Source organism: Geotrypetes seraphini, chromosome 11 (assembly GCF_902459505.1).
Source record: "Geotrypetes seraphini chromosome 11, aGeoSer1.1, whole genome shotgun sequence".
NCBI classification, from domain to species: Eukaryota; Metazoa; Chordata; class Amphibia; order Gymnophiona; family Dermophiidae; genus Geotrypetes; species Geotrypetes seraphini.
In genome coordinates this window covers 109786539-109800259 of record NC_047094.1, presented here as the reverse complement: position 1 = coordinate 109800259, position 13721 = coordinate 109786539, and the positions used below count along the sequence as shown (strand labels likewise).

General features: G+C 45.0%; 1 protein-coding gene across 1 annotated transcript in view; it reads left to right on the top strand.

Moving 5' to 3' along the window:
• RNF114 (ring finger protein 114) overlaps window positions 1-13721 on the top strand; it is a 41076-nt gene that overhangs the window by 609 nt on the left and 26746 nt on the right. The window contains exons 2-3 of the mRNA XM_033914224.1: window positions 4541-4691; window positions 6547-6653. Coding sequence (XP_033770115.1) covers window positions 4541-4691; window positions 6547-6653 — 258 coding nt within the window. The remainder of the gene's footprint in view (window positions 1-4540; window positions 4692-6546; window positions 6654-13721) is intronic.

Sequence of the window (13721 nt, the reverse complement as noted above, 5' to 3'; positions counted from 1 at the left end):
AACCCAGTGCAGGAGAAAGTGAAAGTAAGGGAAGGGGTAAAACCCGGACGTGGCGGATCTAAACCCGCACGTCCTTAAAAATCTGAGGTCCGTGCCACTTGTAGTTAGTTTCTGGCTCTGACAGACCTCGGTGACAATTGAGCTCTGACGGATCCGTCTCAGCATAGGGAGGGAAAAGTATTAGGATCCGTCAGAGCTCAGTTGTCACCGAGGTCTGTCAGAGCCACAGGCTACCGTTGTGGAGATGGGACAGTGGCAGGAATGAATCAGCCCAAACCCTTCTGTGGCTTTTTTAATAGAAATTAGAGAATGACACGGTGACAAAATTCATCACCGTTCCCGCGGATAACCGCGGGAAATAACCCCATGTCATTTTCTAGTGTCTATTTCAACCTCAGGCATTCTACACCAGCATTCTTCAAAGCAAAGCTTGCGGGTCAGTGGTTGTGGCCAATTATACTCTGATTCTTCCCTCTCTCCTTAAAGAATGACATGAAGATGGTTTCCCGCAGGGACGGGAACGGTGATGAATTTTGTCACCTTGTCATTCTCTAATAGAAATATCCTCAGACATTTTAGCAGGCACACCTATTTCTGGCGATCTGCCTTCCCATCTCTGAATAACTTACACTGACTGATTACTTATTCTGGCAAACCTCTGGTTCCTCGGGTGCGAGAAAGACATTTTAGCTCTGACGGATCCTAATACTTTTCCCTCCCTATGCTGAGACGGATCCGTCAGAGCTAAATTGTCACCGAGGTCTTTCAGAGCCAGAAACTAACTACAAGTGGCACAGACCTCAGATTTTTAAGGACATGCGGGTTTAGATCCGTGAGGTTGGTCAGGTCCGCGTTTTACCCCTTCCCTGAAAGTAAGATTAACTTAGAGAGTTTTGATATGCTCAATGCTTCCCCCCCTACAAAAAAAAGGTTGGAATCAAAACTCAATAGAAAGCATGTAAGAACATAAGAGACTCTAAAGCTTTCAACTATGCAAAAGCTACCAATGTCCGAAATAATTTGTGTATATGTTTATAAATTTAGTTAAAATAGCGCTCTTGTCTGATGTAGTCATTGCAGGAAACCAAACTCTAGCATACAGTTAAAAAAACCCCAGTCAAGAAACAAACAAACAAACCCCAAACAAATGACTTACGCCTATGCCCCAAAGATGCATACTGCAACCTCATCTCTTATGGAGCTAAAAAAATGTTTTGAAATAGGGGAAAATTCTACTGCCAGGCCAAGTTCTAGACAAAGTGATAGGTTGTTTTGTTTTGGGGTGGTGGTGGTGTTTTTTTATCTGCTAGTGTGTATGACATAATTTAGGATAAGTGAATGGATGTTTATTTTCATTTTTATTACAATGAAGTAATACAACTGGAAATCTGTCATTATAGATGCTTATTATAAACAGTCTTAGCAAAGGACAGCCTATAATTGAGTACAATCTGGAAGAAAATGAGAATTTTAGTCACTTGTGATATGGATTGGCTACTGTGGTTGACAGTTTGCCTTGAGCAGACCTGTTGGTCTGATCCACTGTCATTACTTATGTTGTTATACTATAAAGCTGATGGAAAATCTTTCTGAAAAATTTCCTTGACTTCTTTAGGGGTGGGATTCAAGTAAGCTAGTAAAATACATGTGGGGATTTAATTTCTATTTATTATGCACACAGAAAGTCCTCAGTGCAAAGGCTGCCAGGGGATTTTGAAGGGAAACTCCAAGTGTTTCTCTTTGATAGTTGGTTAGTAGGCCTTTCAAAGTTCTGGCTGGTTTGAAAATTACTCTCAGAATAAAGAAGGGAATGAAAGATATGAAAATTTCTTTAAGAAGGTGGGGGGGAGGGAGTTCATTATTAGTAATGAAGCTATGGGAGAGTTCATTATTATGCTATGCAAAAGACATTAAGGGGATAGTTAACGTATTTTCACGTAGATAACACGCACCCATGTAAAACGCGCACACGGGTATAGCACGCGAAAAACACAAATTTATGTACAGAAATTTTTATATACCGCGCACACCCATATACCGCGCATGCTGCCCGACTCTCCTTTCGCCCGCCCTGACTCTCCTCTGGCCACCCCGACTCTCCTTTCACCCGCCAAGACTCTCCTCTCCCCCTTGAAGTCCTGTCCCCACCCTGAAAGCCTGATGCCCCCCGACGTCCGATTCACCCCCCCCGCAGGACCGCTCACACCCCCACCCCAAAGGACCGCTCGCACGCACCCGCACCCCCACCCTGAAGGACCGCTCGCACCTCCACAGCCTCCCGACCCCCCCATCATGTAGAAGCTCCTACCAGTGTCCTGCTGCTTCCTCTTGGCGGTCCCGACTCCCCGACACGATCGGAGCAAGAGGGAGCTCAAGCCCTCTTGCCCCAGCCAACCGCGGCACCCCCGACACGATCGGGGCAAGAGGGAGCTTAAGCCCTCTTGCCCCAGCCAACCGCGGCACCCCCGACATGACCGGGGCAAGAAGGAGCTCAAGCCCTCTTGCCCCCGCCCACCGCGGCACCCCCGACACGATCGGGGCAAGAGGGAGCTCAAGCCCTCTTGCCCCCCACGACTCCCCGACACGATCGGGGCAAAAGGGAGCCCAAGCCCTCTTGCCCCGCCGACTCCCCAACTCTCCGACAATATCGGGCCAGGAGGGAGCCCAAGTCCTCCGGGCCCTGGCGACCCCCCCCCCCCCGCTAGTTGTTCGGGCCAGGAGGGAGCCCAAACCCTCCTGGCCACGGCGACCCCCTACCCCCACCCTGCACTACATTACGGGCAGGAGGGATCCCAGGCCCTCCTGCCCTCGACGCAAACCCCCCTCCCCCCAACGACCGCCCCCCCCAAGAACCTCCGACCGCCCCCCCAGCCGACCCGTGACCCCCCTGGCCGACCCCCACGACACCCCCAACCCCCTTCCCCGTACCTTTCTGTAGTTGGCCGGACAGACGGGAACCAAACCCGCCTGTTCGGCAGGCAGCCAACGACGGAATGAGGCCGGATTGGCCCATCCGTCCCAAAGCTCCGCCTACTGGTGGGACCTAAGACACCTGGGCCAATCAGAATAGGCCCGGGAGCCTTATGTCCCACCTGGGGGCGGGGCCTTGGGCACATGGTCGGGTTGGGCCGATGTGCCTCAGGCCCCGCCCCCAGGTGGGACATAAGGCTCCCGGGCCTATTCTGATTGGCCCAGGTGCCTTAGGCCCCACCAGTAGGCGGAGCTTTGGGACGGATGGGCCAATCCGGCCTCATTCCGTCGTTGGCTGCCTGCTGGACAGGCGAGTTTGACTCCCGTCTGTCCGGCCAACTACACAAAAGTACGGGGAAGGGGGGTGGGGGTGTCGTGGGGTTGGCCAGGGGGGTCGCGGGTCGGCTGGGGGGGCGATCGGAGGTTCTTGGGGGGGGGCGGTCGTTGGGGGGCGGGGGGTTTGCGTCGAGGGCAGGAGGGCCTGGGATCCCTCCTGCCCGTAATGTAGTGCGGGGTGGGGGTGGGGTGTCGCCGTTGCCAGGAGGGTTTGGGCTCCCTCCTGGCCCGAACAACTAGCGAGGGGGGGGGGTGTCGCCAGGGCCAGGAGGACTTGGGCTCCCTCCTGGCCCGATATTGTCAGGGAGTTGGGGGGTTGGCGGGGCAAGAGGGCTTGGGCTCCCTTTTGCCCCGATCGTGTCGGGGAGTCGGGGGGGGGGGGCAAGAGGGCTTGAGTTCCCTCTTGCACTGATCGTGTCGGGGGTGCCGCGGTTGGCTGGGGCAAGAGGGCTTGAGCTCCCTCTTGCCCCGATCGTGTCGGGTGTCGGGACCGCCAAGAGGAAGCAGCAGGACACCGGTAGGAGCTTCTACATGATGGGGGGGGGGGTCGGGAGGCTTTGGGGGTGCGAGCGGTCCTTCAGGGTGGGGGTGCGGGTGGGAGTGCGTGCGAGCGGTCCTTCGGGATGGGGGTGCGGGTGCATGCGAGCGGTCCTTCGGGGTGGGGGTGCGAGCGGTCCTGCGGGGGGGGGTGAATCGGACGTCGGGGGGGGGGGAACTATGTAAAAAAAAATTTGTATAACGCGCTCACGCGTATAACGTGCAAGGGTATGTGTGGTACGTAAAAACCACGTATAATGCACGCGTTATATGCGAGAAAATACGGTATAAGAGCACATAGTAGGAGCCTAGTCTATAACTGCACCCTGGACACCCATGTTCCATTACAAAATATTGATGTAACCTGGTATTGGTCATCTAACATTAATGTGCCCACAGTTAAACCAGCCATAAGACCTGGATTAACTGGGGATATGCAACTTACAGAATTACATGCATAACAGAGCTCTACCCGTTCACTTGCCACCTTACATTTATGCATAGCTTCTAACTAACTCCCTTTAATGTTGAAGTAAAAAAGAGCTATGGGTCTTGCTAATGACTGTTCAGCATTAATGAAACTTTTTAAAATGATAACTCACAATTTAAAAAAATCTGTATTTTATACACTGAAAACTCTTCTATTTTCCAAAAACAAAACTGAGTATACAGCAGAATTTTCATATTTTTTCATTAGCTTTTGTACTGTGTGCCTGCAAGAATGCTTGAAGCCCAAAAAACCTGTATGTGGTGTGTGCCGCTCCTCGCTGACCTCCGGTATTAGGGCTCTGGATCTTGAAAAGCAAATTGAAACAACTGAAACCACTTGCAGAGGATGCAGTCAAAAAGTATGTGGAAAGCACTGGCTTCTTTCTTTATTGATTTCAGCATTTACCAAACTAAGAGGCCTGTTTATTAAAGTGCAATAAGTTTTTTTTTATACTTATCACGCTTTAACAGCAAATATTGGGGCCCTTCTGCTAAAGCTTTGCATGTGCTAATATATATTAGTATGCATTGTGCCATATGCTCCAAAGGTATAAAATGAGCCATGCAGCATTTAGGAGGAATTCTATAACCAGTTCCTAAATTTAGGTGTCAGTAGACGCCCTGCCGATGCCTAAGTAATTGAAAAATGCAGTCGGAAACAGCAGGGTTGAAGCACCTACTGACGCCTAAATGAAAGGCAGCTGAAATGACCGCAGGAATCGCGACGAGGTAGCTGCTTTAGGCCGCAGAAAGCCAAAGTAGGTGCGGCCAACGCCGGAAGTGGCCTTAGTCGGGCTAAAGCGGTTACCTAGCCGTGAATCACTCCAAGATAGGTGGCTGAAATGTAGGCCCAGAAAACCCGGGCCTACATTTTATCCACTTATCTTTGCCGCTAGAGCACAGCAGCCGATCACAGCAGGAGAATTCTACCCCTCCTCCATTAGCCGAGTGGCAGGGACTCCCCAAAGCTGCGATTCTGTAACCGGCGCTCAAATCAGATTGCCTGTCAATCATTCTAGGGCGCCAGTTACAGAATCAAGGCTTTGGGGAGACACTGCCACTCAGCTAATCAGGGAGGGGGGAATTCCCCTGCTGCAATCAACTGAGCTGGTGTGACAGGGAACCCCCGAACCCCCCACACACTGTTTACCACAGGAAGGATGCCAAATCCCTCCTGCTAGGCCACACCCCTTCCCCGGCTAACATCCCTGGCAGGAGGGATGCTCAATCCTTCCTGCCATGGACAGTGTGTGTATGAGAGGTTCCCTGCTGTGTCTGCTTCAGCTGATTGCAGGGACTCCCCAAAAACGCGATTCTGTAACTGGTGCCCTAAAATGCTTGATAGGTGATCTGCGGCTGTTTTTAAGGCAGCCACCGACTTGGGCGCCAGTTTCAGAATCCAGTCCTTAGTATGCACTAAGCTTTAGTAAAAGGGTCCCATTAATGTGTAGTAACTTCAGAAGATATGCAGTAATTGTTGGGGACACACCCAGCAAGTTTCCTGCAATTATGAAACAAAAAAGTTCCATTCTGCATGTTAGGTTGATTTGTATTGTGCCCGTACTAACAAATGAATGGCAAATACTAATTGCCTTGTGCCAGTGAATTATGTAGGCTATATCCTACACTCATTCTCTGGCCGTAACCTACCCCATCCTGGTATTTTATGTTTGTTTTTTTAGCATGTGCAAGAAACCATGCTAATTGCTTAGTGTACTTAAGAATCATTTACTAAGCAACAACTTAAAAGGGTTAGGGTTAGGGTGGGATGGCCTTGGCTTGTGGGAAAGACCTACTTAAGGGCACCCTAAGGCCATTTTTTAGCACTGCATTGTAAAAGGCCCCTTTACTTAACATACCCTTAAGTCAGGTTTTTATGGGGATTTGGAAAAATAAATATTTATTCAGCTGCTAGAATGCTGCCAGTTAAGAAAACTTTTTTTTTTTCTAACAGAATTCAGATCAGATGATTGCAAAAATGTTGGCTGTATTATTTAGTAATGCCTCTGCTCATTAAAGGTCTTGAGCCACACAGATAGTCAAGTATTTGAAAATATTCAGATTTTATGTTCATGTGCTTCATGCAGAATATTTAGGGGACGTTCTGCCTTCTTCGTCTTATAAATTGCACTGTAATTCAATTTAGTGTTTATGTAATGGAAGAGGTGGTGGTCTGTTTTTCTAGTTGATTATAATGGCGATTGATTTGTACAGGTATACCTTTCCAAAATGCGTGTCCATGTTGCTTCCTGCTCTAAATACCAAACTTATGAGATGGAAGGCATTAAAGCAGCAACAAGAGATCAGCCTCCTCATACCAGGTGAGTGTGCACCCCTTTTTAAAAGGAGCGAAAGCACAAGTTGTCTAGTCTAGTTGACGCCTTTATTTTTAATCACACTCAGTTGTATATTCTCAGTAAAGCTTTTACATTGTTAATGTGGGAATTCAGTGAACTGCATCAACTCCTCTATATAAAGGACTTGAAGCTTTATATTACTCTGTAGGCACTAACTTTGGCTAATGGTATTGGGCCAGGCCCTTCACATTTTCAGTCACGTAGTGGCCTCTGAAGCGACTGGAGACGGGTCTAGGATGTTTTCAATAATGGCACTTACCTGGTGGAATACTCTTCCGGAAGATCTCAGGTTGGAAACTAATTTATAGCAATCCAAAAAAATGTTAAAAACATGACTTTTTCACACAGAATAGTTCAATGATGGGGAAATGGATTATTTAAATAATTTGTTGATATGACAGAGGTTTGTTATGGTCATTGATGATTGATAGAACTCCTGTCATATAAGGAAAGACTAAAAAGTTTGGGGCTCTTCAGCTTGGAAAAGAGATGGCTGAGGGGAGATATGATTGAAGTCTCCAAAATCCTGAGTGGAGTAGAATCAAGTAGAAGTGGATCGATTTATCACTCTGTCAAAAATTACAAAGACTAGGGGACGCTCAATGAAATTGCAATTTGATGCAATCTTGTGATTTAGTTGATATATGGCGTATTCTTCATTTTAATGATCAGGAATTTTCTTTTTGTTCTCAGGTCCACAAATCTTTTTCACGAATTGATTATATATTTGTATCTAATAATATTGCGCAGCGGGTGATGAAAGCAGTTATTGATCCCATTGTAATTTCAGACCATGCTGGTGTGTGGATTGACTTTCAGAATGATGATTTAGTACATTTTAATTCAATTTGGAGATTTGATAATGCTTTACTTGCGGATTCGACCTTTCTGGAAGATCTTAAATTAAAGATGAATGAATTTTTTCAAATTAATAATTCGGATAACATAAATGCTGAGATTTTGTGGGACGCTTTTAAAGCAACAATGAGAGGGAATATTATTTCATATTCAGCATTTTTTAAAAAGCAACTTAAAAAACAATTTGTTGATCTGGAAAAACAAATTAAAGTATTAGAAAATAAATTAATTGAGAAATGGGAACATAATACATTACAAAAGTTATTACAAGTAAAAGCTAAATATAATGAGATTTCTTCTCAATTTGTGAGGAAAGATATGTTCTATAGGCAAGTTCAGAATTATGGTAATTCAAACAAAGCTGGAAGATTATTAGCAAATTTTCTCAAAGCAAAAAAAAGGAAATCTAAGATTATTGCAATTAAAGATACACAAGGCAATACACACACTAACACTAAGGATATTTTAATACAGTTTCTTGATTTTTATAAAGATTTATATTCTTCTGAATCTTATGAAAATAAAGAACAAGATGGATTAAATTTTTAAAATTCATTCATTGGACCAAATGTTCCGGATCATATATAAAGAAATTTAGAAGATTCTATATCTTAAAAATAAATAGAATCAGCATTGAAGTCTCTTAGAGTTAGATCCGCTCCAGGTGGAGATGGCTTTACTGTTGAATTTTATAAATCATTTCAAAATATTATTTTTCCATATCTATTAAATTTATATCAGTACCAAATGAACAATGGGAATATATCAGGTACTATGGCTGATTCTGTAATTATTGTCTTGCCAAAACCAAACAGGGATCCTACTTTGGTTTCAAATTACAGGCCTATCTCTTTATTAAATGTAGATGGTAAATTGATTGCTAAAGTATTAGCATTAAGATTGGCAAAAGCTCTTCCTTTTATTATTGATGTTCACCAAACAGGATTTATTGCTAAAAGGCATTCTTCAAATAATACTAGATTAGCATTTCACTCTTTAAATTTAGCAAAAAATATTAATGATCCAGCTTTTATAGTGTCGTTAGATGCAGAAAAAGCATTTGATAGAGTGGAATGGAGTTTTATGTATCAAGCTTTGGAATGGTTTGGTATAGGCCCCGGTTTAATTAAAATGGTTCAGACATTGTATAACTCTCCTGGTGCAAGATTATATATTAATAATAATTTATCAGATAGTAATTTGCGAAGGGGATGTCCTTTGTCCCCCTTACTTTTTGATGTTGTTCTTGAACCCTTATTAATTGCAATTAATCAAACTAAGGAGATAAAGGGAATCCCATACTCTAACTGGGAATTTAAATTTTCTGCATATGCAGACGATATTTTACTATATTTAAAAGAACCGGGGAATACTGTTCCATGTTTACTTAATCTTTTAGAGAAATTCGGAAAATTTTCTGGATATAAAATTAATTGGAGTAAATCGGAAGTTCTTCCAATAAATGTTCATTGTACCAAAGGATTATTTGATTCATATTCATTTATCTGGAAAGATGAAGGTTTAAAATACTTAGGAATTATTATCAAAAATACAATTGAAGACACAGTGAAAGAGAATGAAAAACTTTTATTAAGAAAGATAACAGAAATGTGCGAGCAATGGAATCCTTTACATCTCTCTTGGTGGGGAAGAGTTCAAACAATTAAAATGATGATATTGCCTGTGGTTTGTTATCAAATGAGTATGATACCAATATTTTTTCAGGGGTCATTTTATAAAAACTTAACGTTATTACAAAATTTGTTTGGTTTGGGAAAAGACCCAGAATTGCTTTAGCATCATTACAAAGACCAATTGTGGAGGGAGGGGTAAATTTTCCAAATTTTTATAGGTACCATCAAGCCTATATTCTAAGACAGGGTATGTATTGGATCCTCCCAGATCTCATGGAGAATGTACCGGATTGGTTATATTTAGAATGGCGGCTCCTGTTCCCATTACATTTAGAACATGTAGTTAGTATAAAATTGCCTAGAAAATACAAAGATAATAGAATTTTACTGGATACTTGGAAGACCTTAAGATATATTAGTAATCTATCACCAGATCCAATTGCTAAATCACTAAATCAATATATTTGAGTAAACTCCAGGATCAAGATTGGCGGATTTAAGATCATCTGGAGACAATGGATAATTGCAGGTATACGGACATTGAATGATGTTATTTCAGAAGGATCACTGCTTAGTTTTACACAATTGCAACATAAATTTGGCTTAAATAAAACACAATATTTTAAATGGATGCAATTGAAGCAGGCTATTCAGGCAGGGTTCCCTGAATGGAAAGATCTTAATTCTCAATATAACCTGCAGGTTCTTTGTTTCCAGGCGGATTTTTTGGGTCACCAAGCCGCAAAATGGTATAAATTGTTAAATGGATTTTTAAATAAAAAAAAGAAAACTGGACTTAGGGATATTTGGAGTATTGAGATTGGACAGACAATTTCTGCCTCTCAATGGCCACGATTTTGGTCCTGGAGATTAAGGTCTACTAGGTCAGCATCTATGAGTCAAACCTGGATGTTTTTGTTACATCGAGTTTTATGGACCCCTATGCGTTTACAAAAGATAGATAGCACTAGATCCAATAGATGCTGGCATTATAGAACAGAAGTTGGGACATTAGATCACTTAATTTTTTTTTGTCCCTGCGTAAATGCTTTTTGGAAATTAATTTGGCCCCAAATTAATAAATTATTAGAAAATCATGTAGGACTATCATATGACACTATATTATTTGGTACAGCAATGAGAACTCAGAGTCCGATTTCTGCAAATAATAATAAATTATTATTAATATTGACAGGGGTCGCCATGCAACAAATCACTCAAAATTGGAAGGATTATACGAAATTAAATTATACATTTTGGTGGAACTCAGTCTGTCATATATATAAAATGGAAAAGGTATTAGCGTTGCAACAGGGGAATCTTCTTAATTTCAAAAAAATTTGGGAACCATTGACTAGATATTCTAATGATCAGATTTCATAGCACATTGGTAGTAGATATATAGGGGTGGGAGGGGGAATGTATATTATTTGAAAATAGGAATTTGGATAAAGGGGGAATTTATTATATATGACAAGATGATTTGTTTGTAATTATAAATGTTATGTAATAATTGATTATAATATCTTTAAATTATTTGTTGTAAGAATGCAAAAATGAATAAATAAAAATTTAAAAAAGAAAAGAAATTGCAGGGAAATACTTTTTAAAACCAATAGGAGGAAATATTTTTTCACTCAGAGAATAGTTAAGCTCTGGAACGTGTTGCCAGAGGTTGTGGTAAAAGTGGATAGCGTAGCTGGTTTTAAGAAAGGTTTGGACAAATTCCTGGAGGAAAAGTCTATAGTCTGTTATTAAGACATGGGGGAAGTCATGCCCTGGATCAGTAGCATGAAACGTTGCTACTCCTTTGTGTTTTGGCCAGGTACTAGTGACCTGGATTGGCCACCGTGAGAACAGGCTACTGGGCTTGATGGGCCATTGGTCTGACCCAGTAAGGTTTCAAGTTTATTTATTTTTGATATACTGTCTATCAAAATACATGTCTAGATGATGTGCATTATAAAAAAAATTATAGGAAACAGTTAAAATAAGTAAATAAAAACAATAATTTATCAGATATTAAAAATACTGGACAAATTCAGATTAACATAACATGAAACGGAAGGAAAATAGGGGAGGGAGAGGTTGTTTAAAATACATCGAAGTAAAATTAATAAAAAAGAGCGGTAAAGACATTAGGGGGGAATCATCTCAAGAGAAGTACAGTGGTGCCTCGCATAACGGACGCCTCGCACAGCGAACGCTGCGCACAACGAACTTTATGTCTTGATCCGTACAACGAACTTCGTTTCACACAACGAAGTCGCCCGAGCTGCATCCTTCCGCGCAGGCACTGCGCTTAACTGCCCTCTCTCCGCCTGGTTCCCTCTTGCCCCCCCCGACTCCCCGACACGATCGGGGCAAAAAGGAGCCCAAGCCCTCTTGCCCCGCCGATTCCCCAACTCCCCACACAATATCGGGCCAGGAGGGAGCCCAAGTCCTCCTGGCCACGGCGACCCCCTAACCCCACCCTGCACTACATTACGGGCAGGAGGGATCCCAGGCCCTCCTGCCCTCGACGCAAACCCCCCCTCCCCCCAACGACCGCCCCCCCCAAGAACCTCCGACCGCCCCCCCCAGCCGACCCGCGACCCCCCTGGCCGACCCCCACGACACCCCCAACCCCCTTCCCCTTACCTTTCTGTAGTTGGCCGGACAGACGGGAGCCAAACCCGCCTGTCCGGCAGGCAGCCAACGACGGAATGAGGCCGGATTGGCCCATCCGTCCCAAAGCTCCGCCTACTGGTGGGGCCTAAGGCGCCTGGGCCAATCAGAATAGGCCCGGGAGCCTTAGGTCCCTCCTGGGGGCGGGGCCTGAGGCACATGGGCCCAACCCGACCATGTGCCTCAGGCCCTGCCCCCAGGAGGGACCTAAGGCTCCCGGGCCTATTCTGATTGGCCCAGGCGCCTTAGGCCCCACCAGTAGGCGGAGCTTTGGGACGGATGGGCCAATCCGGCCTCATTCCGTCGATGGCTGCCTGCCGGACAGGCGGGTTTGGCTCCCGTCTGTCCGGCCAACTACAGAAAGGTACGGGGAAGGGGGTTGGGGGTGTCGTGGGGGTCGGCCAGGGGGGTCGCGGGTCGGCTGGGGGGGCGGTCGGAGGTTCTTGGGGGGGGGCGGTCGTTGGGGGGAGGGGGGGTTTGCGTCGAGGGCAGGAGGGCCTGGGATCCCTCCTGCCCGTAATGTAGTGCAGGGTGGGGTTAGGGGGTCGCCGTGGCCAGGAGGACTTGGGCTCCCTCCTGGCCCGATATTGTCGGGGAGTTGGGGAATCGGCGGGGCAAGAGGGCTTGGGCTCCCTTTTGCCCCGATCGTGTCGGGGAGTCGGGGGGGCAAGAGGGCTTGAGCTCCCTCTTGCCCCGATCGTGTCGGGGAGTCGGGGGGGCAAGAGGGCTTGAGCTCCCTCTTGCCCCGATCGTGTCGGGGAGTCGGGGGGGGCAAGAGGGCTTGAGCTCCCTCTTGCCCCGATCGTGTCGGGGAGTCGGGGGGGGCAAGAGGGCTTGAGCTCCCTCTTGCCCCGATCGTGTCGGGGAGTCGGGGGGGCAAGAGGGCTTGAGCTCCCTCTTGCCCCGATCGTGTCGGGGGTGCCAGGGACCACACGGAGTCACCCACCGTACCACCCGATTCGGGTAAGCGCAGGTATCGGTGGGTGGCTTATTTGCGGGGGGGTGACTTATTTTCCTTTTTTTTTATAAAAAGGGGGGGCTGTCTTATTTGATGGCCCTGCCTTATCATCGGGGAAACACGGTAGAAAAAAAAAAAAAATGAACAGTTAAGTCCCAGTTTTTGCCGCTGAGACTCTGCCCTCTCACTGTAAAATTAGACTCTACTTAGTCTGTCTTTAAATTTAAAAAATGTGTGTTTTAAAAAACAATTATGTTTTTAGATGTATCTAAATAAAAATAATAACCAAAAATTTATCTTTTTTTATGTCATCTTAGCATATTTTATGCTACAGAACGAATTATTTTTTTTAACATGTATTGTTATGGGAAAACGCGTTTCACACAACGAACGTTTCACATAACAAACTTGCTCCTGGAACGGATTAAGTTCGTTGTGTGAGGCACCACTGTATTAGATGTTTCAAAGCTACACATAAGTCGGGGAATTAAAAGACAGAGGCTGATTTTAGAGAGTAAAAGCATCTTTAAAGAGGACAGTTTTAAGTTTGGTTTTAAATTTTCTGAGTGAGTTCTCTAATCGAATGTCTAGTGCAGTGATTCCCAACCCTGTCCTGGAGGAACACCAGGCCAATCGGGTTTTCAGGCTAGCCCTAATGAATATGCATGAGAGAGATTTGCATATGATGGAAGTGATAGGCATGCAAATTTGCTTCATGCATATTCATTAGGGCTAGCCTGAAAACCCAATTGGCCTGGTGTTCCTCCAGGACAGGGTTGGGAACCACTGCTCTAGTGGAAGAGCATTCCACAGAGATGGAGCGGTAACTGAAAAGATGGATTTGCAAGTAGTGTCGTAAAACAATTCCCATATCGACGGTATAGAGAGTAAATTTTGATTATTTGATTGGAGGGC